The sequence below is a fragment of the Pyxicephalus adspersus genome, chromosome Z, assembly GCF_032062135.1.
Source record: "Pyxicephalus adspersus chromosome Z, UCB_Pads_2.0, whole genome shotgun sequence".
Taxonomy (NCBI): domain Eukaryota; kingdom Metazoa; phylum Chordata; class Amphibia; order Anura; family Pyxicephalidae; genus Pyxicephalus; species Pyxicephalus adspersus.
This window is the reverse complement of record NC_092871.1, coordinates 17,570,104-17,597,313: the sequence shown is the minus strand read 5'-3', so window position 1 is coordinate 17,597,313 and position 27,210 is coordinate 17,570,104. Positions and strand designations below refer to the sequence as shown.

Sequence of the window (27,210 nt, the reverse complement as noted above, 5' to 3'; positions counted from 1 at the left end):
TTTTGTGGTTGAACTTGATGGACTTTTTTCAACCTGACCTACTATGTAACCCACAATAAAACTATTCTGTATCACAGGTTCTAATATCACTTTCAATGCTTTTTTTCTATTGATGAATATTAAGTAAAACTATAATTCTATACCATACTGTTACCCCCAAAACACAATTTAGGTTCTTCTCTCTTTACATATATTATCCAAAGATATTCTTAGAAAGAAATTACCCTTGAAGCGCTTTACTTTTTTGAGGTTTATTTCAGCAAAAAAATACAAAATGGATTTACAGTGACGTAAGAAAACAAATGTAACCACACATTTATCTTTTGACATTCACGCTTCAACAAATGCATTTCTGCTTGTGCAGCAAACTTCAAAGTCTGAACAGACATCCGTTTCCCACATTCTGCATATTGTCAGTGGAAAGGGAGCAACATCCTTAACAAAATGCACATTCACGTTCCTTTTTTTTTCAACTGAGGTTCTTTGTACATGTGTGATCAGGTCCACAAAGGGCCGATGAATGTGAAATCTTAACAGGTATCATATTTTTTTCTGCTTTCCAAAAGGGAAAGATAAAACATTTTAAAGAAGACCTGAAGTAAGAGAAATATTGGCCTTGCTATTGATGACCCTCTCCTGGAAATAGCTTCATATGGCTATTAGTATACACTGTTGACATCAATAAATGAGTCATTGACCTGGGACAAAGAGAAGGATCAGAAGTCCTTAGAATCATTGCCAGGCAACTAATTTAGGAATTACAGGTCAGCAATGGCAGCTACTATATTTCTCTCATTACAGGTTTTTTGTAACCTAAAATTGGGAAATTTCACATTTGCTACCCCCACTTGCAGCTATCAGACAGCTGGGATAATTGTTAGTAGAACGGATCTATCAAAGTTTGCTCATCTGTAGTAATCACATCCACATAGGTCCACTTTAACGGAAGAAAGCCAGACGTTCCTTCAGCCATTCTTCCGTAAGATCGCTGGTGTTCCTAATCTCAAATACCTGAAAGGAAAAAACATTCTATTTAATAATATCCTTAATAGGGATTATTATTATTATTATTATTATTATTAATATTATTATTATTAACATACTATTTTTGATGAAATATGCAATCATAATACCCATTATCCAAGGTCATAACACAACCCTAAAGTTATATCTAGATTGTAAGCTCTTCGGGGCAGGGTCCTCTAATCTTCCTGTGTCACTGTCTGTATCTGACTGTCATTTTCAACCCCTATTTAATTTACAGCACTGTGTAATATGTTGGCACTATATAAACCCTGTTCATTATTATTATTATTATTATTATTAATATTAATATTATTATTAATGAATACTAATAATAATATCTACTACATACAGTTGTTTGAGGAGCTAGATGTCATTTCAGATCTGTAGGCTAGGAAATGCCAAAATATGATCAATTTAGATAATGTTTGGTTAGATGGGTTTGGTTTTTAAATTAACCTATGCAATACAAGTGTCAGTGGCACATTCAATATGAACTTTTATTTGTCAGGAAAAGACATGCAAAGTTTGTCATGTCATCAATGGACAACTGCCAACATTAGTGGCAAATTATTATTATTAAAATTATTATTAATTATTAATATTATTATTATTATTATTAATATTAATAATAATAAACAGTATTTATATAACACCAGCATATTACGCAGTGTGTGTGTGTGTGTGTGTGTGTGTGTAAATATGACCTAGCCCCCATTCCCAGTTTTTCAACCTGTGTTTTGAGGCTTTTGGTTATAACTATGTCCTCTCATAAATGTATACAAAATCAAGTTTATTAGGCAATTATTGTTACTAACAACCATATACCTTAACAAACATATCTGCGCTGTACATTAAATAGGGGTTGTATGACAGACAAGATACAAACAATGACACAGAAGGAGGAGACCCTTGCCCCGAAGGAGTTTACAATCTAAGTGGTGGTAAGAATAGCCCGGATAATGTGTAAATGAGCCAAAAGCACCACCTTCTGTCTGCAACCAAAACATCAAAATCTTCTTATGTAAGTAGTTTATACTTACCTATAGAAAATATATTTTTTTATTATTTATTCATTTTTTGATAGAAGATAGAAAATATCTAAAAAGTAATTATACAAATATATTTTAGTTCAATAGTTAGTTTACCTTAGTAAGCTCAGCAGTTTGCACCAGTCTGTTCTTGCTTCCTGCATACATCATTTGCTGCTCAGGCTTACAACCTATTTACAAGGAAAACACAAGTCACGATTTAGATTCATTTTTATAAAGAAGAGAAGCGGTAAATCCACATTTTAGATGTCTCTGGACCCCGTTGATTTTCACTTATTTCTTTCCCTATGGTTTACTGAAAAAAGTGAGGACAACTCTGCAGCACAGCAACAGAGAATATAACAGTCTGTGAATATATTTGTGTTTACTGATGCTGTGTCCCTGTTGTAGATATTTCCCACTATCATAGAAACATAGAAATGTGGTGCCAGAAAATAACCAAGCAAGTGATCAAGCCTGCCCTTTTTTTATATTTTTCTCTTAGGGCATATAGTAAAGAAAGATTTATAGTACAGAGGGGTATAGGAGAACTAAAATGTATGATCAGGCCAGGTTTTATTGCATAAAGGAGCAGGAGGTTTCCCTTCTGCAATAAACATTCTTACCTGTCTGATCCCTGGTGTAAGCTGTCAAAAGGTACCTGGCAATCCCAGCTTCCCGTGTGATTGCCGGCACTAAATGATTATGTCATCCCAGCTCAGCAAATCAATATGGAACGAAGCGGAAGAATGAAGGTGCCCTGGGATGGACAGGTGAGTACAGGTAGTCCCCAGGTTACATACAAGATGAGGACTGTAGGTTTGTTCTTAAGTTGAATTTGTATGTAAGTCAGAACAGGTACATTATTTTATTAAATGCAATTAGGACAGATATTAATTTCAACATATTATTAGGCAGTGTGGTGTCAGTTACTGTATAAAATCCTAACTGTGAGTTAATCACAAACAAAGCAAAAAAAGAAAAAAAAATCTTTATGGAGCCTAGACATTCAATAACTTCTGGAGCAAGCAGTGCTTTGATATGCAAAAAGAAACAACTGCAGAGTTTGTCTTGGTCATAAAAGTGTTACAAGAGGCTGAGAAAGAGCTCACCCCCTAAGATCACCCACAACCTCAGCTGTGTTTAGCATAAGATTCAATCTGCAAGTCATACAAACCGCCCCTCCCCCCTCCAAGTCTCCATTCTGCACACAGCAAGCAGGGAAGCCATGTTCGTATTTAGGAGGCCTCCATATGTTGGATGTCCTTAACCCGGGAACTATCTGTATAGCAGGGTTTAGTTCTGCTTTGTGTTATGTTTAGATTTCTAAATTGGTATTTTACTTCTTTGGAAACCTGCCCCGAGTTAAAAGGGGGCTAGAGATCAAAATCATTCTTCCATTATTGTTCTGTTCTTCTGACTGTTTATATGTTTTTAGGTTAATGTAAGAAACTATGTATCTGTGAGTGCTCTTGGTTCTGGTCCTAAACCCCAAATAATTTATAGGTCATTCGTATGCCCCACCACTAACCAGATGTGGAAACTCACCAACCGGGCTGGAGAAGATCATGCACAGTGGGTATGAGATGCGCCCATCATCATGCGTGTACTTGTAACTGTATACCAGAAATGTGTCCTGTGGTTAAGGAAGTCAACAAATAACAATATATTCCAATGTAGAATCCAAAGACCTATGTAAGCCCTGACTAGGCCAACTTTGAGCTTACTTTGAGATCTTCCTTTCATCACTCATGATGATGCAACAAAATGGTGAGTATGTCTGGGGGAATACGTTGGGGTAAGCAGTGGTCATCAAAGTAGACCTTAGACTTAGTTCTGCTTAACTACACTACAGATCCTTACAGATTACTAAAGTTGGAGATACTCAGAAGACTGTAGGCCAGCTTTTCTTAACAAGGGTTCCTCCTGAACTTCCTTGAAGGGTTCCTTAAGCAATAGTCAATGGCAAACTAATCTTCCAGGTATAATGACCACCAACGTAAGAGGGTGGGCTTGTACACTGAGCACGGGGCCGCACAATATTTACTGTTGGTTTGTAACTGCATAACAAAGCACTGTATCCAGTTACCAACCAGCAGCACTTGTTTAACAACTATAAATTATCATAGAAAGTGATAAAGTCAAACATGGTGTTGGGCTTCTTGTTTTTTTTAGAGTATTACCTGACACAGCAAGCCTCATATGAACAAGTAAATTTCCCTAACCCAAGCCTCAGCTTGGAGAATTGATTAAAATACATTCTCATTCTCAAATGGATTTTCTCTTCCCTACCTAGAAGGGGCTTCTGACCCGCGCATAGAGTAATACAAGGTACAGGATTGGTAAATCTGGTAAGGATATCTGGGTTGACGCTCTGGTAGCTCATTCTGCAGGTCATCAGGGGAAATATCCTGAAATAGAAATACAATTTTTAAAGTGATTCAGTTATCATTGATTGGTTGCTGCACATTATTTCTTCTGCTAGACCTATGATTTATAGGGATTGATTTACTAAATTATTTATTAAGGAGGAGAACGTTTGCTTAGACCTGTGAACTTTCAATACCCAATTTTTATGGATTTATTACCCAGTCATGTGCAGAGGATTTTCTCTTGTACATGACGGAATGATTGACGTGACCTGCACTTTACTGGACTAAGTGAAAATTTGTCTCCTTTACAAACTCAAACCATCAGACTTTGTTATAAGGGGGTATTTATAAAGCAGTGAATCTGACATTGGAGGAAATATTCACTAGACCACCTTCCTGGTCTATTTGTTTGAATGGCAGCAATTGATTTTCCACCAGGGAATTTTTCAGTGAATGTCAGATTTCCTGCTTAATAAATAGACGTCAAAGAGTATCATGCATTTCACAGGTAATTAGCTCAAGAGAAGAATGGAATGTATTAATTTGGGTGAAAATAGATGCCAACCCCAGCCTAACAAATGATGAACCAATCAAAGGAAGATAAAGCAGAAAAAATATACTTGATAACCAGGTTTTGCCAGGTTTTACCTACCACTATGACTAGCTAAAGATTCATGTTGATGAGTGCTCTAGTCTGGCAATATGTTTACATTTCAAATGCATGCAAATGCATCCTTTTTGTAAAAAAAGAAATGGATGCAGAGGCATTTGAATGGAATATGTGGCACATGACAAATATTGGCTGGATTTGGCCTGCTTTACATGCACTTAAAACACACTTTAAACCGTAACTAAACTTAAAATAACAAAAAACACATTTACCTTTAATCCTGCAGATCCATCTATCTGTCAGGAGGTTTCTTCGTTTGGGTCCCGCGTTGTCTTCTTCTTTCTTTTTCCAGGTTCTTCTTCCAACGTCACTCGATCTTGCACTGTGCAGGCTGGAGATCAGGTGATGTAGATGTGGAAAAAGATTTTTTTCTTCCAATAAAGAAAGGGCATGCCCAGAAGAAGCAGCCAAGAGCCTCCCGGGATGTGTGACGTAGGTATCACGGGAGGTTTTGCACTCCCATTCTGTCTTGATTGTCGTGGCGATCCTTTACTTTGAAAAATTGTGAGCAGGCAGGTTCATTAGTGTAGAAACAAACCTACCTACCGGTTTGCAGTCTTCCCTATTTTGAAAACTGAGCTGTGCATGTGCAGTTCGGTATACAGTTCTGGCAAAGACTGTACCCTCATGGACATGTGCAGGAGTTACGTCAATCTGGCCTGGCCAATAAAGATGGCCAAAGATCCCACACCCAGCACCAGGTGAAGATGCCGGTGTCAGAAGCTTAGAGGAGAGTGGTCAGTTTTTTAAATTGTAGGCAGGCAGGTAAGTTTATTTAATTGCAGAAGGTACATCATCTTTCTTTAGTAATAAAGAACCCGCCTGCCCGTCACCTTTTTACTGCTAGGTTTAGTTTGGATTTAAAAGGATATTCAAAGAAATGCAGCACCATGTAAAGCAACTCAATTTAGCCTCTGAAACAAGTGTTTTTCACTGTTAACTGGTATGGGTTATAGCGTATCATTTGTTATCTGTATACTTTTTACTATGGACCTGATTTATTGGAGTTCTCCAAGGCTGGAAAGGATACAACTAAAGCTGGGTGATCCAGAAATCCTAAAATTGATTTCTTCAAAGTCATTTGTTATTTGCTAGTAAATGTTTTCAATCCTGGACCAGATCCATTCCAGGTTTGCTGGACAATCCAGCTTCACTGATAAAGGTGTATCCTCTCCAGCCTTGGAGAGCTTTAATAAATCAGGCACTGCTCATGTGTCTGCATTGTAGTTTCTGCATTTGTAATTATATAAATAAACATTTGATTGTGTGTGTTAGGATTTTCTTCTCTTTTCTGCAGAGCTGAGCAGCCCATCTGCACAGCCATGATTCACAAACCGAGAATAAATGTGTATGTGTCATGTGCGACTCACCTCAAACTCCTCCTCCAGAACCACCAGCTGTTTGTCCTTGTCAATCTTCACTAAGAAACAAATAAGAAGAGTGAGTGTGAGGGGTGAACAAACCATGTGACCCCCATATATAAATCCTTCACTTGTGTCCACTCTTGGCGGCACAGGAAATCCCACTGTCCTGTATAACTGTGCATGGTCACTCACTCAAGATGGCGGCATTATTGGTCTCCTTCCTAAAGCGGAATTTCCTCAACCTGTCCTTCAGCTCGGGGTCTACATCACACACCACCAACGAGTCAGACTGGATAGAAGAAGAGAGAGATAAGAGTTATTTTAATATCTAGCTAGAATGCAAGAAAAAATATTTAATTGCTTTGTTGTTTCACTAAGAGAAGATGTTTTCAGTATCAATATTGGTCCAGATTCACCCACGACTAAAATAGAAAGTTATATAAATAGAGTTATTTTAATGTTGCGGGTTAAAGCGACCCTATCTTCAACTTAAAAAAAAACAAAAGCACAGAAAGATGAAGGGATTAAATATTTACTTGCAATGTTTCCTTTACATAAATTATTTTTTTTCACATGTAATTTTTCTCCAAACTACCGAACAAATTCAACTACTGCAGAAAGAGTCAGTTCCCTAGGACAGTGGTCGCCAACCTAGGTCTGCAGTTCTGAGTGGTGTGCCCCCCCCTGTGGGATCAGGAGAAGGACATCGCTGGTGGGGCACATTTGCCAGAGCCATGGACCATTTCCTCCATATGGATCGCAGGCTCAGGGCGGTGGGTGGGTTGTGTCTCCTGTTTGAGCCTGCGATGGGTTCTTGCATCATGACGTCACACTAGGGGAAGCTTCTACACAGCTCCCGGCGAATGCACGGTCCGGATTCCATGAATTTAGTGGTCTGTGAGGTCTAAAAACATCCTTCTCCCTTATTGCAAATAATAGCCCTACTTTTCCTAGAGTGTCTGGTTACTGTATGTTCTGGCTCAACTTCTTTACCTATTACCTTTTATTTACCTGCCATTCAAAACAAGGATTCCATAGAACTCTTGAGTTCCTCCAGAGGTTCCTTAAATGTGATTGACCTCACATGTAATGCCCACCAATGCAAAGGGCATTTTTCCTATTAACTGGTTATTGCAGGGGTTCCCCAACACCTGCAAACTATTTCTAAAATGGTAAAGAAAGGCTACTATAGAGCATCATTTGAGCTCTAGTTTTGAGTCTTCTGAGACTACTGACCTCACAAGACAGCACCCAGCAGCAGGCTCAGGGATTTATGGTATCTACACAAGGGAGGATTTTAAAGACAAATAACATGCAAAATGTAATATTAAATGCCCATAATAAAAAAAATTGATATAGTGCAATAAATGGTCAGCTGGAAGGGTCCTTTTATAGTTAAGAATTAATTAAGGGGTTAGGGTTAAGTAGATTAAAGCAATTGTGTTACTAGAATAATAATGCAGTGCAAGAAGTTATTACATCTCTCTCCTTCTTCTCCCTCTTCTCTCTCCTCTGCCAATATGTATTGTTATGTTTATTGCAGAGATATTGAAGAATATTCAGCATCCAACACATTCTAGGTGTTTACGATGTCTGGTTTCGTTACACTGGACTGTAATAATCTATTACATCCTCTAGATGGTGCTAGCATAGCAATAACATGAAAAGCCCAACTGAAGACAAAGTTGAGCAAAGCAAATTCTTTAAAGTGGAAATAAACTTAAAAATATTTAAAAAATTGTGATCAGGCTGATTTTTTATTGCAGAAGGAACCAGCAATGTCTTTTCTGCAATAAAATAAACTTACCTTCCTGTTCACATTTTTCCAACTAAACTCACCCCTCTTTGCTCCTTCACCAACAACAACATCTTCACCTGGTCTTCTTCCAGGATAGAGATCTTCAACCTTCTTTGTTGACCAGGCTGGAATTACGTAACTTCCACTTATATCATCTGTGCTGGAATCGTGTACATGGGCAGCTCAATACACATTACAGCAAAGCTAGTGCAAGGGCTGTAAGTTTGTTTTATTGCAGAAGAGACATAGCCTGTCCTATCTGCAATAAGGAACTTGCCTACCCAAAACCATAGTCCTACACAAAGCAATTATATTATTGACTGTATTTTAAATGTATTACCTTTGGAACTGAACTTTCCAATCGTAAGAAACCCACTCTATAGCAAAGTTTGCCTGTAGCTGTGCAGCCAACCATGCGTAGTTAAGAATTCTCACATCTTCAAGTTTTCTGTTTTGGGGGTTACATCTAACTTAAACTTTCACCTGTGGCACAGATGTCCCATAGAACAGATATTCTGTCCACCACTTGGGTTCTTTACACTAAAGTGGAACTAAACAATGAAAATAAACATTTGCTACCAGACAGGTCCTTTATTGAAGAAAGGACAGATAATGTCCTTTCTGCAAAAAAATAAACTTACATGCCATTTTTTTTACACTCACCTGTCCTCACTCTATTGCAGGTGCTGCCATCTACATCCAGTCATCTACCAGGTATTGGAACTTCCGTTATCTTGATTGGCCAGTCCGGGATGAGGGTCAGCCTGGCTTTTCTGCAATAAGAATCCTCCCTGCTCGCAATTTTTGTATGGGGAAGTGTAGTAACATTTAAATAACCCCATTGCTATTAGAATTTGCATATTACAAAGTTTGTTTGGTTGGGCATCAAAAGTTCAAACAACCCTCCCGGCCATTTCAGAACTATTGAGTTTCATCATAGTCCCAATCTCATTTATCCATTCATCTCCCTCTGTTACATTTTACTGCTGTTAGCTGTAATAAAGTCTAAAATACATTTCTGCAACATCACCACCCATCTAATCTCATCCTTAACTTTATGAAACCTGAGAGTTGTATTCAGCTTCAATACATTGGGAAAACATAGAGAATGATCTAGCATTGCTCTGAATGTTCTTGCAGCACAACATCAGTCTCCATTCCAACATCTATCCTTGCATAGAGAACCGTCTGGCTGTGATGGTTTTTCACTAAGCTTACAGTTCTTGGATGATAATGATAATGTTATGACTTTGAGTATTTTTTCCTGCTTTGCCTAATAATGAGATATTTTTCTACAAACTATGCATTCTACTATCTTTCTCCTCCTTCCGTTAACAGACAGCACCAGGATTGCATAACAACTGCAATCATAGATTACTTAAGTTATGGCCACAATTATGTGACACACAGTTACGGTTCAATGGGAGCGGTCAAATATCTTGCAGCTCTGTTCAGTTCAGTCTTTTATTTTGGCATATTTTAAATACTTGACCTCCAAGAATTAGTGGAATTCAACTGGTGGCCCAAGGGTAGTAAAAGGTTGTATTGCTGATAGCATTTTAATTCCTTCATATTAAACTAATAAAAATGCTTTGTTCAGACATCTATATTATATATTGATGTTATCTATAATACACATTGGGATCCTTAAAGTGGAAATTAAATTCCACTTTGCATGATCAGGCAGAAAGAGACTGGCGATATCCCTTCTGCAATAATGCGTCTTACCTGCCTGATCCCTCCGGGTTTCTGCCTGCCTGATTGTCTAGAAAAGAAAGAAGAGAAGGAGAATGGCAGTGTCTGTCGCTAGAACTTGGACAGGTAAGTTGGCCTGGGGTGATATTAGGCTAAGCTTGGATGGCTAGTGGCTCCCAGCAGGTGACCCTTTTCCAGCCACTCGCCATCCCCACCCACTGCGTTTTTCCCAATGAAACAACTTTTCAACCTATGACAGCAGGCCGTACTGAACCGCTCACTACTGATTGGCTCACTACCATTCATTCTCTATTGGCTGCTTCAGATCAAATTCTACAGCACCATGGGCACTGTACACAGGCATGAGGAAGTGGTAAATGTTTCACAACTTCACCACCCATCTAATCTCATCCTTATTTTTTTAAAACGGAGAGTTTTATTCACCTTTGTTTAATAGGATTTGCAAATGACAATTATATGACCGGAAAATAAAAATGTTTTTCCTAAAGTGTTGTGAAGTAGACGTGGCCCTATTCAACTTCTGTAGCAAACTTGGGTTATATAAATACCTAGATCCTTGGTTCTATGGCCCTGATTTATTAAAGCGTTCCAAGGCTGGAGAGGATACACTTTTATTAGTGAAGCTGGGTGATCCAGCAAACCTGGAATGGATCTGGTCCAAGATAAAAAAACATCTGCTAACAAGATGAAAACATCTGCTAACAAATAGCAAATGACTTTTAAGATATCCATTCCAGGTTTGCTGGATCACCCAGCTTCACTGATAAAAGTGTAATAAATCAGCTTTAATAAATCAGGCCCTATGTATCATTTTACCATGAAGTTTAGATTTCTCATTTTATTATAGATCAGGGGACCCTATTGTCTGTTATGCATGGAAAAACTATAGATCCATGCTAAAGATATTCACACCAATCTTCTTTACTCCACATCGATGAAAACTCTGGTAGCCAATCAGGATTCATGATAGGCAAGGTAAATCCATGATTCCAATCCTTTAAAGCAAAATGTTTTGTTGAAAAGAAATGAAGGCTTTTATTGTAGAAGAGACTCTGTGGGGTCTGATAATAAAGCAAAGAATCTGATATTCACTGAAACATTCCCTGGTGGAGACAACCAATTACTGCCACTGAAACACATGGAGCTGGAACATTCTCCAGCAGGGACTGTTTTAAAGAATTCAAGGAATGTGTCAGATTCACTGCTTTATAAATAGACCCCTGTGTCTCTTTTCTACCATAAAAGCTTCTGCTTCACCTGCCCGCAATGTTTCTAGAATTGTACACACAGTACAATCTCGGCATGACAAGTTAATTTCACTCCCATGTGCACAACCGGGAGTTATATCATTCCGGGCTGGACAATTAATGTGGAAGAAGATGCTTCTAGTATGTGCTACTTCCCCTACCATTTTTAATATAATTATTAATATTATTATTATTAAACCGTATTTATATAGCGGCAACATATTACACAGCACTGTACGTTAAATAGGAGACCTCTCAGATTGTAAGCTCTTCAGGGCAGGGTCCCCTCCTCCTCCTGTGTCACTGTCTTTATCTATCTGTCAATTGCAACTGCTATTTAATGTACCACGCTGCGTAATATGTTGGCGCTATATAAATACTATTTAATAATAATGATGCTAAATCCAGAAAGGCAGGGGAAATATCAGTGGCACAGTGAAGAAGGGGGCGTTGCATTGGTGGCATGGGGCGCTATGGCAGGGTAGTGTGCCACAATAGTGCATATTCATCCCTTATGATTTCCATCCACCACAATGCAGCCTTTAGTTCCACTTTTAGCTGGATTTGCTTATTTTAATCTGTGCATGTTTCCTTTAGATTTACAAATAATTATGTAGTACAAATACTATCTCAATTTTTAGTTGATAGAAACAATGTTTCATAATTGTTTCCAGTGTTAGTAGAACCAATGAGCGCTGTCCAGTTCTGTAAAGAGGGGAGGATGAGCAGGAGGCACCCCGCTGAGTCCTCCCCCATAGGAAATTACAGTGGTCGTCCCCAGTGGACCATAGCAAATTGCTAAATGGCATTGAAGGACTGCCTCACACATCCTAGACTTTTACCTGAGACGATACCATATTAGTTGGTAATTATTATGCAGGTATTTGATAATCGGTAATATCGAACATTTTTGACACTGTACAATTGAATTGTAATTTTTGCATCCAAACTAAAAGCTGATCTCTAGCCAAATAATAACCCAAACCCTACCGCACCTAACGAAAAGCTGATGGTTCAAAAAAAGACTAAATAAATAAAAGAATGTGATTTTTACTTATCTTAAGCCATGGTCACATTATGCTCCAATCCCAATTCTCCTTGCATGGTTCGTTTGCAATAGGTGAGGTTCCATTATTCCATCCGTGTCCATTATTATTATTATTATACAGTATTTATATAGCACCATCATATTACACAGCGCTGTACAAAGTCCATAGTCATGTCACTAGCTGTCCCTCCAAAGGGCTCACAACCAAATGTCCATTCTTCAGTCATATGTAATTATCGCAGCCTAAGGTCAAGGGGGAAGCCAGTTATCCAAACTGCATGTTTTTGGAAGCAGTGATATGGACACTTCCTATTGGCTAACAAATAGAGGGGTCCTCTCAGGATCCAAAAAAGATTGCAGCAGAAACGAATAGGGCCGGCTGGCATAGACGCATTTTAAGCTCTGAATTAGCACTCCCCCATACCCCGATACAACAAAGGCAAGGGAGCTGAATGGTGTTTTTTATATTTTACTTCATTGGTAAAAAAAAGAAATAAAACATTCGGGATGGGTTGGAGGTGAGTCGCAGGGGAGATATTTAATTAATATAAAACCAGGTAATATACCAAACACCAATGCAACATGTGCAATAATCTCTGGTAACCAATCGCTGATCCTGCTGCAATGACCTGACTTTTTCTCTGAACTGCAATAATTAAAAATTTCAAAGTTTCAAAGTTTTTTTTTCAATAAGTAATACAACAAGACAGAAAGCATCTTACCATCCTGCAGGGCGTTTCCTCTGTGACTGGGTTCCTGTCTGCTAGTTTTGTACCTCTTGCTTGGATGACAGCAGGATGTGAGGAGCAGAAGGAGGAGGAGAGGGGTGCACAGCAATGTTCTGTCTCTGCAGCTGCTCAGAACAGCATTCTGTGACCACATCCTGTTATCACAGCCATACATAGCTGCAATTCAGCTGACTAGGAACAAACATCCTTTTGTCTGATTTATTAAAACTCTCCAAGGCTGGAGAGGATACACTGTCATCAGTGAAGCTGGGTGATCCAGCAAGCCTGGAATGGATTTCTTCAAAGTCATTTTTTTATTTGCTAGCAAATGTTTTGAATCCTGGACTAAATCCATTCCAGGTTTGCTGGATCACCTAGGTTCACTGATGACAGTGTATCCTCTCCAGCCTTGGAGAGCTTTAATTAATCTGGCAAACTTTTGGGATGTGTAAAGTTTATATTCTTACTGTTCCATATTTTGATCATTTTATTTATTGCAAAGATCTGGAAAGAATTAGGTTTCTTTCAGACGTGCGGTCTATATAATGCATGTTTAGCCGCTCTGGTACACCCCTATTCAACTAATGTGGTTTTTAGAGCCATCTGCAGCATGTGACACTTTGTTGTGCGGTTTACAGCACAAAGGATTGTGTGAATGTTGTGTCCAGTAACAGTGCCGCCACAATTACATATAGATGTATCCACAAAATGATTCCCAACCACTTTATTTAATTCCAATAAACTAAATAGGAGCTGATTGGAGCACAATATAAAATCAGCTTTACCCTTATGGTCATTTAAGGAAATGTGATTCACCTGTCTGCTCAAACGGAAAGTGTTTTGAGTCAATTTTTTGTGTTGTTGCAAATTATTGTTTTTTTTTATCTCTTTTACTATCTAAGCATCATCTGTCTTTTGCAAACATACACTGAATGCAGAAAAAAGAATTCCCAGAGCACCCTGGGTTAGCTATAGAGTAAGTGTAACTGTCGATTGTAAGCTCTTTGGGGCAGGATGTCATTCTCCTGTGTCATTGTTTGTATTTGCAACCCCTTTTAAATGTACAACGCTGCATATTGATTGTAAGCTCTTCAGGGCAGGGTCCTTTCTTACGGTGTCACTGTCTGTATCCTCCAATGACCTACAAATGACTTCCTCACTCATAACCTCATCACACGCACGGCTCCAAGACTTCTCTAGAGCTGCCCGTACTCTCTGGAATGGTCTTCCTCGTCCTATTCGGCTTGTTCCTACTTTCTGCTCATATAAAAGAGCACTCAAAGCCCATTTTTTCAAACTTGCCTACCCATCTTCTTCTGTCTCCTAAACCCTCACTACTTCCTACCATTCCATATCCCCCCTCCTATTGTGTGATACTTCCCCCACCTCCTAGATTGTAAGCTCTTCAGGGCAGGGTCCTCTCCTCCTGTGTCACTGTCTGTATCTGTCTGTCATTTGCAACCCCTATATATTGTACAGCACTGCATAATATGTTGGCGCTATATAAATACTGTTTATTAATAATATCTGCTTGTCTTTTTTCTTTAGAGTGAAACTTTGTATAAGTTTTCCAAAGAGAGATAAATTATTGCTGACTGTTTTCCTCTTGTACATGTCAGTTTTAGCTTGTGCTACTGAGTTTTGTAAACAAGGTGTTTTACTGTCTTTATTATACTGTACACCATGTTCAGGGGAGGGGGGGTCAGATTGACACCCCCAAATCTTTGGCTGGCCTGCAGACCTCGGCGATGTTTTCATTAGATTGTACCCGTACAGAGGACAGGAAAATATCTTCTTTTTCCTTTCCTCAGGGCCATGTCAGACCAGCAGTGTATTTGCATTGATCATCTTTTTGGATCCAAACTTGGTAATTGTACAGAGAACGATTGACAAGGTGGCAGGTGCCGGTCGTTCTTCATTCACCTTTATGGCTCAGCTACAAATGAATGACATTTATACCAGAGATGCAAATTTGCAGCAGCAACAAAAATTGCAACAGACAAATCTCCACCAAGGCAATATACTGGCTTTATCCTACCAGAGTGTGATGGGAAAATTAGATTGTGAGCTCCTTGGGCACAATGGCTGATATAATGGGGGCCTCCATGAAGAATGGCATGGTTTGTTGGCTCTATATGAATAATGTCTATGTATATATTGCCTTATATGCCCCCAATATTACCAAAACTGGGAAGCTATAGACCAGCGTGTCACAACCAAGGTTCTGTAGAACCCTACGCTTCCTCTAGAGGTTTCTAGGGGTTCAATGGGCAATTTGTGTCTCTCTGATCATTTACTACTGACACCAATAATCATTTTGTCTGTCTCTAAGAATCCCACAACCCCTCCTCCCTATGTTATGAAGAAGAAAAGGAGAGATTTTGTAGTGCAAATCAGAACAGCAGCCTAAGGTGACAACGCCGCTCCGCCATTGATACAGTACAGTGAGTGTTGTCAAGCTAGGACAGGAAGTGTGTTACTGGCATCTATAGAAAAAAAAATATGAATGCTGCCACCACCTTTAAAGCTGCATTTTGTTGGTGGTAAGTTGAATTTTATCCTGCAGCAAAGTGTGTCAGCTCCAGCCAACATCATCATTCACATCCCTGCCATCTACATGACATTTCTCCCTCTGCAGTACTCGCCACGCCCTCCTGCATTGTTCTCCATCTGTCAATTAAACCCTCCTCGACCAATCGCAACGCGTTCTCTCGGTCAGAGGTGTGACTTGAAGGAGGGCTCTCTAGAGCAGCTGTCAATCATTAACCAAGGTCGACCAATCGACGATCGGGGGTGTAATCTGTGTGGCCTTGACGTGCGTGGTGACGTCAGTCTCTACGCAGAGCGTAACGTGCGACGTGCTGGCGGCGGTGGCTGCCTGTGTGGCTCCCCGGGGGAGTGCAGCGGCCTGAACGGGCGGTAAGTGTGGACAAAAGGTGGCCGGAGGGAGTTCGGAACGGGTTGGGGCAGCTGGGGAGTTATCCGGTACTAAAAAAAGCGGTGGTGAATAGTGGGGGACAGAGGAGCCAACCCCAACTCATCTCCCTAGCAACCGACATAAGGCTCTCCTGTGAGAGAAGGGGGACCCTAGTGTGGGGGAGGGGCTGTGTGATATGGGGGGGGGGGTGATGTGTGTGCCCTGCTCTGCCCACCCCTCCCAGTATTTCCTGTGCACAGCTCCCATCTGGCTCCTTCTGCACCCCCAATTACCCCTCCATTACCCCTTGTGTTTATCTCTACACACAATAGTGACAGGTTAGAGCCCCTGTGTGTGCTTTGTGTTGTCACAGCTGGGGAGGTCATTCTATTTGTCCCTGTTGTCAATGTGATTGCAATATCCTACATTTCTGAGCTGCTACCAGAACAACAATGGAAGGGAAATTATCCTATAGAGATTTCTTCTGATTCTAGAGAGATTTGTGCCCACTTCCTGTTGTATTTTATGCACAATCTGTACTCTGAGCTATAATATTTTTGCAGTAAAAGTGTAATGTTCAGCTAAATGTCTTAGCTTTCTTTAGCCCAGGGAAATCCTCTATGGTGATATATATAATATAGCAAGCTAGAGAGATTTCCCCTCACCTCCTGTCCTAAAGACGCAACAGGAAATGAGAGGAAATCTTCCTAGATTGTTGCTCCCCAGATCAGGTGTCCCCATCGGAACTAATAATAATATTATCACACAGTATTTATTTAGCACCAACATATTATGCAGCGCTGTACAAAGTCCATAGTCATGTGACTAGATGTCCTTCAAAGGAGCTCACGATCCAATGTCTCTACCAAAGTTATATGTCTTTAATACAGTCTAATACCAATTCTAGGAGGAAGCCAATTAACCTAACTGCATGTTTATGGAATGTGGGAGGAAACCCACACAGACACAGGGAGAACCTGCAAACTCCATGCAGATAGAGTCCTAGATGAGATTTGAACCTGAGTGCTAACCACTGAGCTGTCATTTTTCCTATTGTTTTTATGTCAACTCATTATGTTCCTGCTTGCTATCTATCTTGGTGATAACATGAATAAAAGGAATAATTCACCCCAACAGGGGCACAGACAGCAATACTAATTTGTCACAGGTTCGAACGTGTATTAAAGCACAACTATATTCGCCTATCTTAGTTCTGTCTCATGGCGCCGCCATCTTTGCTTCCTCTTCAGCCTTCTTGATTGGCCGCGCCAGTATGACATAATTCCCCTGCAGGCTTGTAGGACTTTATTCATTCCCAGCACGTTCAAGGAAAGCCAGGATTGCCGTGTTTACCTGGCAACCAGTGGTGAGATGCACATGTGCAGCTCAGCAAAGTTTGGCAGCCGGGCAGTGATCAGGCAGGTAAGAAGAGTTATTTCAGTAGGGACATTACCCGTCTTTCTTTAATACCCACCTGCCTGTGTCGCCAATGTTAAAAGTTCCTCTTTATTTTACCCCTTGGTGTCTTTTGGAACAATATATTCCTACCTGTCTGCTCACATGAATGTACATGTGCAGCTAAGTCTCTTAGCACACCATGGTGGCTGGATGAATTTACTATTGAGCCCATACAAGGAACTTACATCATCCTGGGCCAGCCAATCAAAAAGCCAGAAGGTACTTCATTTGGCCAAAGAGCAAAGATGTCAGAACCGTTGATGGAGTCCATGGACAGGGAGCATTGGCGACTTTGGTTTTACTTGAAACTTTTCCTTGAAAATGTTAAAAGAAAAAAAAACACTTTTCATAGATAATATAGTAAAAATAAAAAGTAAACATGAACGATCTGCTTGAATTATTAGGAGGAGGATCAGTTTGTATGTTAGGTCACATTTACACCCAAGCTAGCAGTGAATCTGGGGATTCACTGATACAAACAGCATTCCAGTTTTTCTACATTTCCCCTGTGGCAAAAAGCAGAGTATGATCCTTTACTGCAAGCAAGTGTTGGTGCAAAGCATAAAAAAAAAATTCTACTTGTAATCGGATTTTGCTTTCCAAAAATCTATTTGGCTGCTGTGTGATTGTTGAATGGCAGAGTTGGGTAGGTGACCTGACTTTTCTCAGAGTAGAACTGAAGCCCTACTTTTAAGATTCAGGCTGGTGTTTATTGTAAAAAGAGAAGGCGATGTGTGTCTTCTGAGTATTCTGAGTGAGTATTCTTACCTGTTTGGTCACCACTCAGTTGTCATATTGTGTGGTGCTGCACATGCGGAGCTCCCCATTTGTTGACAGGGTTACCCAGTAATCCCAGCTTCCCTTGTGTGTACCGGGACCGGATGGACTCCGGTGCAAGAGTTCCATGATTATGGCCCAACCAATCAAGACAGCCAAAGATTGGGATGTGCAAAGGATAAAATGGCAGAGCCTGTAATGGAGACAAGTGAGTATATATGTGTTTAGTTCCTCTTTAAACAATACACTTTGAGGCATCTACTCACCTCTAATATTATTATCACATAGTATTTATATAGCACGAACATATTACACAGTGCTGTACAAAGTCCATAATCATGTCACTAGCTGTCCCTCCAAGGGGCTAGCAGTTTAATGTCCCTACCATAGACATATGCCTTTACCCTCCCTGCCGGTCTGAATAATAAGTATTTTTAAATGTCAAAGTAGTACATTTAAAAACACTTATTTTAAATTTCCCACCTCCCAGCCTCACGGGTCCAGCCGGCATCTGCGTCCCCTGGCCTCGCTCCTAACGTTCACATGTTGGGGACACAAATGCCAGCCGTGCATCACTGGAGGACGCTGCAGGAATGTGAGGACCAGGTAAGTTTTAAAACTTGCTTGCACTTCCTCCCCGAGTGTGGCTCGCGGTTACCGCTTTTGGTACTGAAAATAACCCCGAGCCACACTTGGGAATACCGCTAGGGAAGTTAATACAGTCTCAAGATCAATTTGTTTTTTGGGGGGGAAGCCAATGAACCTAACTGCATGTTTTTTGAATGTGGGAGGAAACTGGAGAACCCAGAGGAAACCTACACAAACACAGGGAGAACCTTCCAATTTCCATGCACAGTGTCCTGGCTGGGATTTGAACCTGGGACCCAGCCCTGTAAAGGCCGGAGTGATAATAATAATAATAATAACCACTACTGAGCCACTGTGCTGTTACACATTGAAAAGGAAGCAACAATGTGATGGGCTGAACTTTCTCACTGTGAGTCTGATTTATTTAAGCTTGCCAAGACTGGAGAAGATAGATTATTATGGAGGAACCTGGGTGTTTCAGCAAACCTGGAATTGTTTTATTAATCATTTGCTTTTATTTGCCAAATGTTTTCAGACCTGGACCAGATCCCATTCCAGGTTTGTTGGATCACTTAGTCTCCGCCATGATAGTCTATCTTCTCCAGTCTTTAATAAATCGTTCATGATATCCACATGGGAGGATGCAGGGCACTCAGTTGTCCCTATCAACTTCTTCACCCAGCTGGCTTTGTACTGTATGAGGATTTACATAAGGCTAAAGGCAAGTCAAACTTGATTACTTGCACTAGCTGCCTTTTAAAAGTAAATTTTATTATCCTTTACCGAGAACATTACTGCATTACTGAGTGTGCTTAGAATAAACCACAGCCAGGCATCCATTAATAAAGGAAGAATGGTGATCAACTGAGACTTCACCCAGTGATGGTGGCTGCCATTGCCGGATTCCCTTGCATGCAGTACAGGCATCAGGATGGTTGGTGCTCTGCAGTGTTTGGTGTAACTGGCCTGGAGAAAGCACTGGGCTGAGAGTACAGAAAGCCTCGGTGTTCATCACCTGGTGGGAGCTTTACATTCAGCTAGTAAGGGATGACAGGTTCCCTTTTTATTACTTGTCTCCATCTGCTGACATATTCCAAAAATGAGAGAGCATTTGAATGTTGCTGGATGACAGTCTATGCTGGCCTGATCCCATCGTATTGGTTACTGTGTTTGTTTTTACTGGAAAGTAAGATCTTTTTTTTTTTTTCATACTGCATTCTGATGGTCTCTTATTTTAGTGGTCCAATGGGCAGGGAGTGACTTCCAAAACAATGAATCATTTCGGAGAGCTGGGAGTTGCAGAATAATCATGAAGAATAATATGTAAATCAAACTTACTCCAAGTTACGTAAATTGAAAATGCAGCTAGAATGTTTTTTAATCTATCGTATAACGTATAGAAATGTTTGACCTTTGCTTTAGCCAAAACTAAAAAAAAAAAATATGTTTTGGTTCCACTTTGAGTGGACATTAGGAATCCTAAGGATAATTTCACTTTTTAAGTCCCAGACTGTAGAATCATTGTCCCTTCATTTGTTCAGGGTGGGCAACTCCAGGGGAGGGGAGATGGGAAGTGCTTTTACATTCAGGTTATACCGCTTCCTATGGTAGGATAGCAAACTGGCAAAAAGAGAAAAAACTAGACCAGCCCAGGATAACATCTCCTACCACCAGCAAGCCTGTGTTTTGGTATTGTACTAGAAGGTTGGATATCTTTTCTTTCAGCTTTTTGTAAAGGACAAAGCTTTTTTTGCTAGTACATTGTTTTTTTCCCCCAACATTTCTACATCACTTTTAGAGCTGGTCCCTCTTGATTTCAGCGGTCAAGAGTGGTTATCCTATTGACCTGGAGTACCAAATTCAGACCCTGTACAGCCTGAAGGTGACTGGTGGGCACTCGCTTCTGCATAGGTGCTTTCCAGAATCCATACTGGTAACAGGTTACCTGCAAAGGAAGCTTTTTTTTTTTTTTTTTCAGTAATTGTTTAATAATAAAATCAAACATTACAACAATAAAAAAAACAAACAGTGCCATGGTCATGGGCCAGTTACCGATGGACTGGATTCATTGGGTATTCTAAGAGCATAGGATCCAGTTTACAATACCAGACATATCAGACTCAAGTTCTTGGTGACTCTGATTGCAAAGGCTATAATCAGTTTACTGTGCCTACTTTGTACTTTTTTGCTGCAGGTTCTGTAGCTGATCTGCCTGCATTCTCTATATTTAATGAATAGTCTCTCCAGTCTTTACCTGACAACTTATTTTCGAGCAGTTGCAGTCTTTAGTGGTGATTCTAACTCTGTTTGCTGTTTAATGCGGTGCATACCACTCTGAAACTAGATGATCAGCCTTCTGTCCCTTGTCTTGGCTCTTTTGCTACCCCTGAAGACTTGCGACTGCATGAAGCATGAACGAGTGCTGTACATACAGGGCCGTTCTGCTATATGGAGAGGGGAGGGGGAGAATGACGGTGTGGCCCCGCGCTGCACTCTCTCCACTTCCATTGCAATTGTTCGTCATCCATCGCCCGTGGATCCGCCCGGACAGTCTTTTGGACGAGCGCTGTACACACGCAAGATTTTGGTTTGATAGCCCTGAGCTGATGAGCTGATGGACAAGAACCATTGCACATGTGTACGTAGCCTTAGAAGCATCCCACCTGCATGTTCTTCCATTGACAATGGCTGATTGACCCAGCACTTGATGTCACAGGATTCAAGACCACCCAATGACAAACTTTCCTAAGCATAAAGTTATTTGCCCACTTTCCAGTTTGTCAGGGAGCTTGTTAGTCTTTGCAGGCTTCTGGATAGTTTGCACCTTAGAAAAAAAATAAAAGATAAAAAATTAAACCTTCTATTCCACCGCTTTGGCTTTTCACCTCCAGCTCTCCCATCAACTCTTTTTTTGCCCGGTGTCATTGTAACAGTTGGAGACTTGTTCCTCTCTTTTCACTGTTCTCCTTCTAAAAGAGAACCTATATATAGTTTTGAGCTTGTGAGTTTTAAAGGTGTTACTTTTTTCCTTGGATCTTACACGATATCCACAGGATCTGTCATCGCTTACCTTCACTGGTAATTTACAGTGCATAGCCCCAGGTCTCTATACTTCCAGTGCTCTGACCTTTTATTTTTTTTCTTATAACAAGTAAAACAAGACCTTCTATTTAGGGGTGGAGGTCACAATTAGTCTGGTGAATGCTGTTTATGTCCGCTTCGGATTGAGTTTTGTGCCACAAACTTTTATTTAAATAGCTATTTGCCGGAAGGATATTTGGAAGATCAGAAGTCTATTATTTTGAACAAAAACACACTTTGAGAATAACACTGTTTATAGGTTCATTTTGTTGTACTTTTTGTAACTATGTATATAGTTTATAGCAAAGGTTTGCCTGTTTTACCTATCTCTGGTTCACACACGCCTGTCACATTTTTATGGTAATGCTAGCAGCAGTAATATAGTTACAGAGGTGGGGGAAAGGAATTTTCCCAGCAGTGTAGTGAACTCAAGAGTGTTCTTTGGTAAACTAACCTGGCAGTTGTTGGTTTCAGAAAAGCTATGTTGTGAATCCTGGAGTTGTCTAGTCGAATTGTTATTTGACGGCTGAAGATCCAAACCAGGAAGAGAAGAAAGAAGATGGCATTGCTTGCGAGGGATCGGGGACAGGTGAGTGTAATTTAAATATGTATTTGCAATCCAGGCAGGTAAGGTATTTTATTTTAGAAGGAACATTGCACATGCAATAAATGACCTGCCTGATCACAATATTTTATTTCCAGTTCCAGAGTTTAGTTTTGCTTGAAGTTTTGTTTACTTACTTTTGTACACGGATGCTTTTACCGGGGTTGAAAAAAATCACACAGGGTCCTTGTTATTACAAAATACTTTTTATTTATTTTTTGTAAACTTGTGAGTTATGTTTTTGGGTGTTCTGCATCTTTAGGGATTACAGAAATTGTTTTCACTCCCAGTCCTTTTGGGTGAGATAAGAGGAGATCAGCAGAAATCTGAGCCAGGATAAGTATTAAACAGGTGTGGCTGCCTGAGTCTACATGTAATATATAATTATGTTATAATCCATAAAAGACTTTTGAAAACATCAACACTCAGTGATGAGATTTATATTTAGCTGGTCTCATCATGTATTTATTAATGTACAAATTTACTGTAAAGTGCACTTGTACTTTGGCCATTCTAGACAATGTCACAGGTCAGCTCTACCTTCTCTACCGGAGTCCAGAGAAAAGTATCAGGGAATTTATGTTAGCAGGTTCATTGGACATTTTTACGGTGTCCCTTCATTTTAGTACACTGATATAAAAGGATATAAAAAGTCTAGATTTTGTTGGGTAAAAATGTTTAATGGCAAAGTTGAACTTTATTATTAATATTTTTTTCTACCTAGCAAAATCCACACTTCTACTTTTCAGATATATCTATGCTCTGAAATATAGGGACAGTAAAAATGTCACTTGAAACTCCTAGCAAAAATTAAACTTGTCTTCTGATTGTTGAGCCTATTCTAGGTCTATTTAAGTGATGCCAAACTAGAAGTTATAGGGACTGCTGTCAAACCTGTCACTTTGGTAAAATGAATAAATTTAACCTATTAAATATTCTGCCTCTGTTTCTAATGCTGTATGGTCTGGTGATTTATAAAAGTAAAATTATCTGAACCACACACCCAAAATAATCTTTGGCAAGTTGGCGGCAGCCACGTGTCTCATTAGTGCACAAAAATTCAGAAAATTAAGTGTTGTGTTTTTTTTTTCCCCAGCCGTATATCTTTGTATTTGTCTGTCCCTATACACAAAATTGTGGGAACTTTCCTCATCCCTGATGACAATAAAATAGGGAAGGGGGTTAATGAAGGAGAATGTTAGCTGCTAGTGAGGCTTCTAGTAAAGCATAACTTCTGTTTTACACTACCTTGTACCATTTTGTATGATGATTTGTCCTCAGACATTTTTCTTCTTACTCTTAGGATTGTGCTGTGCATTCGTGACTGACTTTATATCCTCCATGTGCCACCTTGTGATTGGGCCACCCCTATACTCGGTGTCGAGCGCCATGTCCTAGAATTACTCCCTTGCTTGTGATTGTTAATTTTCTCACCTGCATCATGAAATTCAGAGACCAGGTGAGCACCCTATCTGAGTGGTTCAAAGGCTGGAACGAATGTGAGCAGACCGTGGCCCTTCTGTCTCTGCTGAAGAGGATCACTAGGACACAAGCTCGTTTCCTGCAACTATGTTTGGAGCACTCGTTGTCAGATTGCTCTGAGATACACATCCTAGAGACAGAGGCCAACAGTGCAGGTGAGTGCAATCTACCATAATAAATCCTCATCTTTAAAGCAGAGTTACTGTTTTGTTTTACAGTTTGAAAGGAATACCTGGACAGGTGTAAGGTCATTAGATCAACTAAGATATTTCTACTTGTGAGTGAGTCTGAAAACCTGCTAAAAACAGACAGTGTCTTCAGAAAGTATTTAGATCCTCTTCACTTTTTTGCAGCCTGATGCTACAGTCTTTTAAATTCTTCTTTTTTTTTCCATTAAGCTACATTTATTACCCCATAATACCAAAGTGAAAAAATAATTTTAGACAATTTTAGTTAATTAATTAATTTAATTAAAATAAAATACTAAAATAAATTTACATCAGTATTCAGGCCTTTTGTGATTCAGACCTTCCTGCACCTTGATTGGAGTCCACTGGTGGTAAAATAAATTGATTCGACATAGATTAGAAAGAAACACCTCTCTATAGAAGGCCTTATAGCTGAGAAACATATCCGTGAAAACACCAAGCCATGACAATAAAGGAACCGCTTGCAGAGCCCAGAGATAGGATTGTTGCAAAACACAGATCTGGGGAAGGATTCCCTGAAGGTTGCTAAGAGCTCAGTGGCCTCCATAATTTTCAAATGGAAGACGTTTAGTACAACCAGGACTCTACCAAGAGCTGGTCACCCAGCCAAACTGAGCAAATGAGAGCGAGGGGACCAAGAACCTGATGGTCACACTGACTAAGCTCCAGAGATCCTGTTTGGAGATGATGGTAAGTTCTTGAAGGAAATAACTGCAGCCCTCCACTAATCTTTGTTTTATGACAGAGTGGCTAGACAGAAGCCTGTCAAAAGCACCTGAAGGACCCTGTCTATGAGAAACAAGATTCTGTAGTCTGATTAAACCAAGATTAAACTTTTTGCCCTGTGCTAGGGGAAAGATTTAGGGGAATGATGGAGGGATATTTAAACTAGGACGCAGGGTGGTGGGACAGTCAAATAAGGTGGCAAAAAGGTTAGTCAGGAGTCAGACACTAGTGGAGGGTGGATTAGGGATAGTTGGAGGGGAGGATTATGGATAATTGTAAGGAGTTTCCCATGTTGCAAAGAAACATTGGATTGTGCAGTATTGTACTAAAAACAAAAGGATTTGGCAAACAATGATGGTAAAAGCAGCAATGGTTTATAAAGAGCATGTTGACCAATGCTAGAAGTCTAGCAAACAAGATAGGGGAGTTAAGCATTAATGAGTGAGCAGGATTTTGACTTAGTTGGTATTGCTGAATCCTGGCTCTCTTTCGTAAAGACAGAGTCAAACGAAAGGGTGGTGGTGTGTGTCTGTATGTGAGAAGTGATATAAAAGGGAATATGAAGGAAGACATTGCGGAGGGAACAAGCGATGAGGTTGAGGCATTATGGGTGGAGTTGAATGTGGGGTTGAATAACACACAATTAATGATTGGAGTCTGCTATAGGCCCCCAAGTGCTAAGGAAGGAATAGAAAATCTACTACTAGCACAGATAGAAAAAGTGGAAGTGTTTTAATCATGGGAGGTTTCAACTACCCTGACATTGACTGGGGTAATGGCAATACAGGAACAGCAAAAGGAAGGAAATTTTATGGTAAGTTTATGGAAGCCCCAACTAAAAATGATACTCTGCTGGACCTAGTTCTTTCTAACAATGCAGAGCTTATAACAAATGGGCAAAAAAAAGAGAATCTAAGTAGCAGTGACCATAATATGATTTCATTTAATGTAAACTGTAAACAGGAAGCAAAAACAGGAAAGATAAAAACATTTAATTTTAAGAAAGCAAATTTTCCATTATTAAGGCCGGCTCTCTGTGACTTGAGCTGGGAGACCTATATTGTCCTCAAAGAACACAGAACAGAAATGGGAATGTTTCAAGTCTTTTCTACAAAAGCAAACTGAAAATGATATTAATAATTAGTAATCGGTTTTAATTTTAGCCTCTTAAACTTATGTGGCTCGCAGCTGATGTTAAAAAAAAGCCATAAGGAACAAGAAAAGTGCATTCCAAAAATAAAAAAATGAAGCATCACCTTCATCATTTGAAACATATAAAGAATATAACAAAAGATGTAAAAAGGGGATAAAATGTGCATAACTTCAAAATGAAAGACAGATTGCAAAGAAAAGTAAGGCAACCCCCAAAACATTTTTCAAATATATTAATAGCAAAAAGATCAGATCTGAGCATGTAGGCCCCTTAAAGGTTGTTGCTGGGTTAGTAACTGGGGATAAAGACAGGGCAGATTTACTAAATATCAATAAGCTCTGTGTACACAAAGGAAAATAGCAGAGCTCAACTCCAAATTCATAATAGCAATGTTGCTGCCTTAAATGAGTCACAATGGCTCAGAATTGATATGATTAAGAAACAGCTGGGAAAAAATAAGGTTGACAAAGCACCAGGACCTGATGGATTACATCCATGTGTCCTCAAAGAGCTGAGCTCAGTTATTTCAAAGCCATTATTTCTAATTTTTAGAGACTCTTTAGTCACTGGCAAAGGTACCGATGGATTGGCGTAAGGCCAATGTGGTTCCTATCTTCAAAAAAGGAGCAAAGTCATTACCAGGTAACTACAGACCCGTTAGTTTAACGTCCATAGTTGGAAAGGTCTTAGAGAGCTTGATAAAGAACCACTTAGAGGAGTTTCTGCTAGAAAATAATGTTATGATAGTGAGCATGGCTTCAAGAAAGACAGACGTTATCAAACAAATTTACTCTCTTTTTATGAGGAAGTATGTAAACAGGTAGACAGTGGAAAAGCAGTTGATATAGTGTACTTGGACTTTGCTAAAGCATTTGACACTGTACCCCACAGATGGTTAATATACAAGTTAGGGTCAATAGGTTTAGAAAAGTCAATCTGTATATGGATAGAGAACTGGAGAGAGTTGAAATTAATTATTCATAATCTGAATGGTCTAAGGTTATTAGTGGTGTACCCCAGGGTTCAGTGTTGGGACCTTTACTGTTTACCATCTTTATAAATGATATAGAGTTTGGGATTAAAGTACCATTTCTGTGTTTGCAAATGACACCAAACTATGTAAAAGAATTAAGTCCATACAGAATGTCTATATTCTACAAGCAGACCTGGATGTCCTGTTTGATTGGGCAGCCAAGGGCTAGGGGGAATACATTTGGG

At 39.7% G+C, this 27,210-nt stretch overlaps 2 protein-coding genes across 5 annotated transcripts in view; one reads left to right on the top strand and one right to left on the bottom strand.

Moving 5' to 3' along the window:
- Window positions 1–235: 235 nt before the first annotated feature.
- GMFG (glia maturation factor gamma) lies at window positions 236–13,119 on the bottom strand. 3 transcript variants are annotated; one of them, XM_072431733.1, is made up of 7 exons: window positions 12,992–13,119; window positions 6,653–6,749; window positions 6,467–6,516; window positions 4,416–4,465; window positions 3,603–3,685; window positions 2,172–2,245; window positions 236–1,011 (listed from the first exon to the last, which is right to left on the bottom strand). In XM_072431733.1, exons 1-7 carry the CDS (start codon window positions 12,992–12,994, stop codon window positions 940–942), a joined length of 429 nt encoding a protein of 142 aa, XP_072287834.1. In that variant the 5' UTR covers window positions 12,995–13,119; the 3' UTR covers window positions 236–939. The 3 variants fall into 3 exon arrangements, with proteins under 3 accessions (XP_072287834.1, XP_072287835.1, XP_072287833.1); XM_072431734.1 differs by lacking the exon at window positions 12,992–13,119 and adding an exon at window positions 8,922–9,961; XM_072431732.1 differs by lacking the exon at window positions 12,992–13,119 and adding an exon at window positions 8,599–8,905.
- Window positions 13,120–15,838: 2,719 nt separating this feature from the next.
- The window catches only part of SAMD4B (sterile alpha motif domain containing 4B), a 29,695-nt gene continuing 18,323 nt past the window's right edge, over window positions 15,839–27,210 (top strand). For both annotated transcript variants that reach the window (XM_072429348.1, XM_072429347.1), the window contains exons 1-2: window positions 15,839–15,916; window positions 23,726–24,059. In XM_072429348.1, the coding sequence (XP_072285449.1) occupies window positions 23,864–24,059 (196 nt within the window). In that variant the 5' untranslated portion in view covers window positions 15,839–15,916; window positions 23,726–23,863. The remainder of the gene's footprint in view (window positions 15,917–23,725; window positions 24,060–27,210) is intronic.

Bases quoted from the DNA above. Each gene is read 5' to 3' on its own strand.
- GMFG (XM_072431732.1), bottom strand. From the start codon at position 8,673: ATGGTTGGCTGCACAGCTACAGGCAAACTTTGCTATAGAGTGGGTTTC. The intron at 6,517-6,652 runs GTGAGTGACCAT...TTTGTTTCTTAG, and splicing joins CAATAATGCCGCCATCTTGA to TGAAGATTGACAAGGACAAA. The intron at 2,246-3,602 runs GTGAGTTTCCAC...CCTTGTAAATAG, and splicing joins GATCTTCTCCAGCCCGGTTG to GTTGTAAGCCTGAGCAGCAA.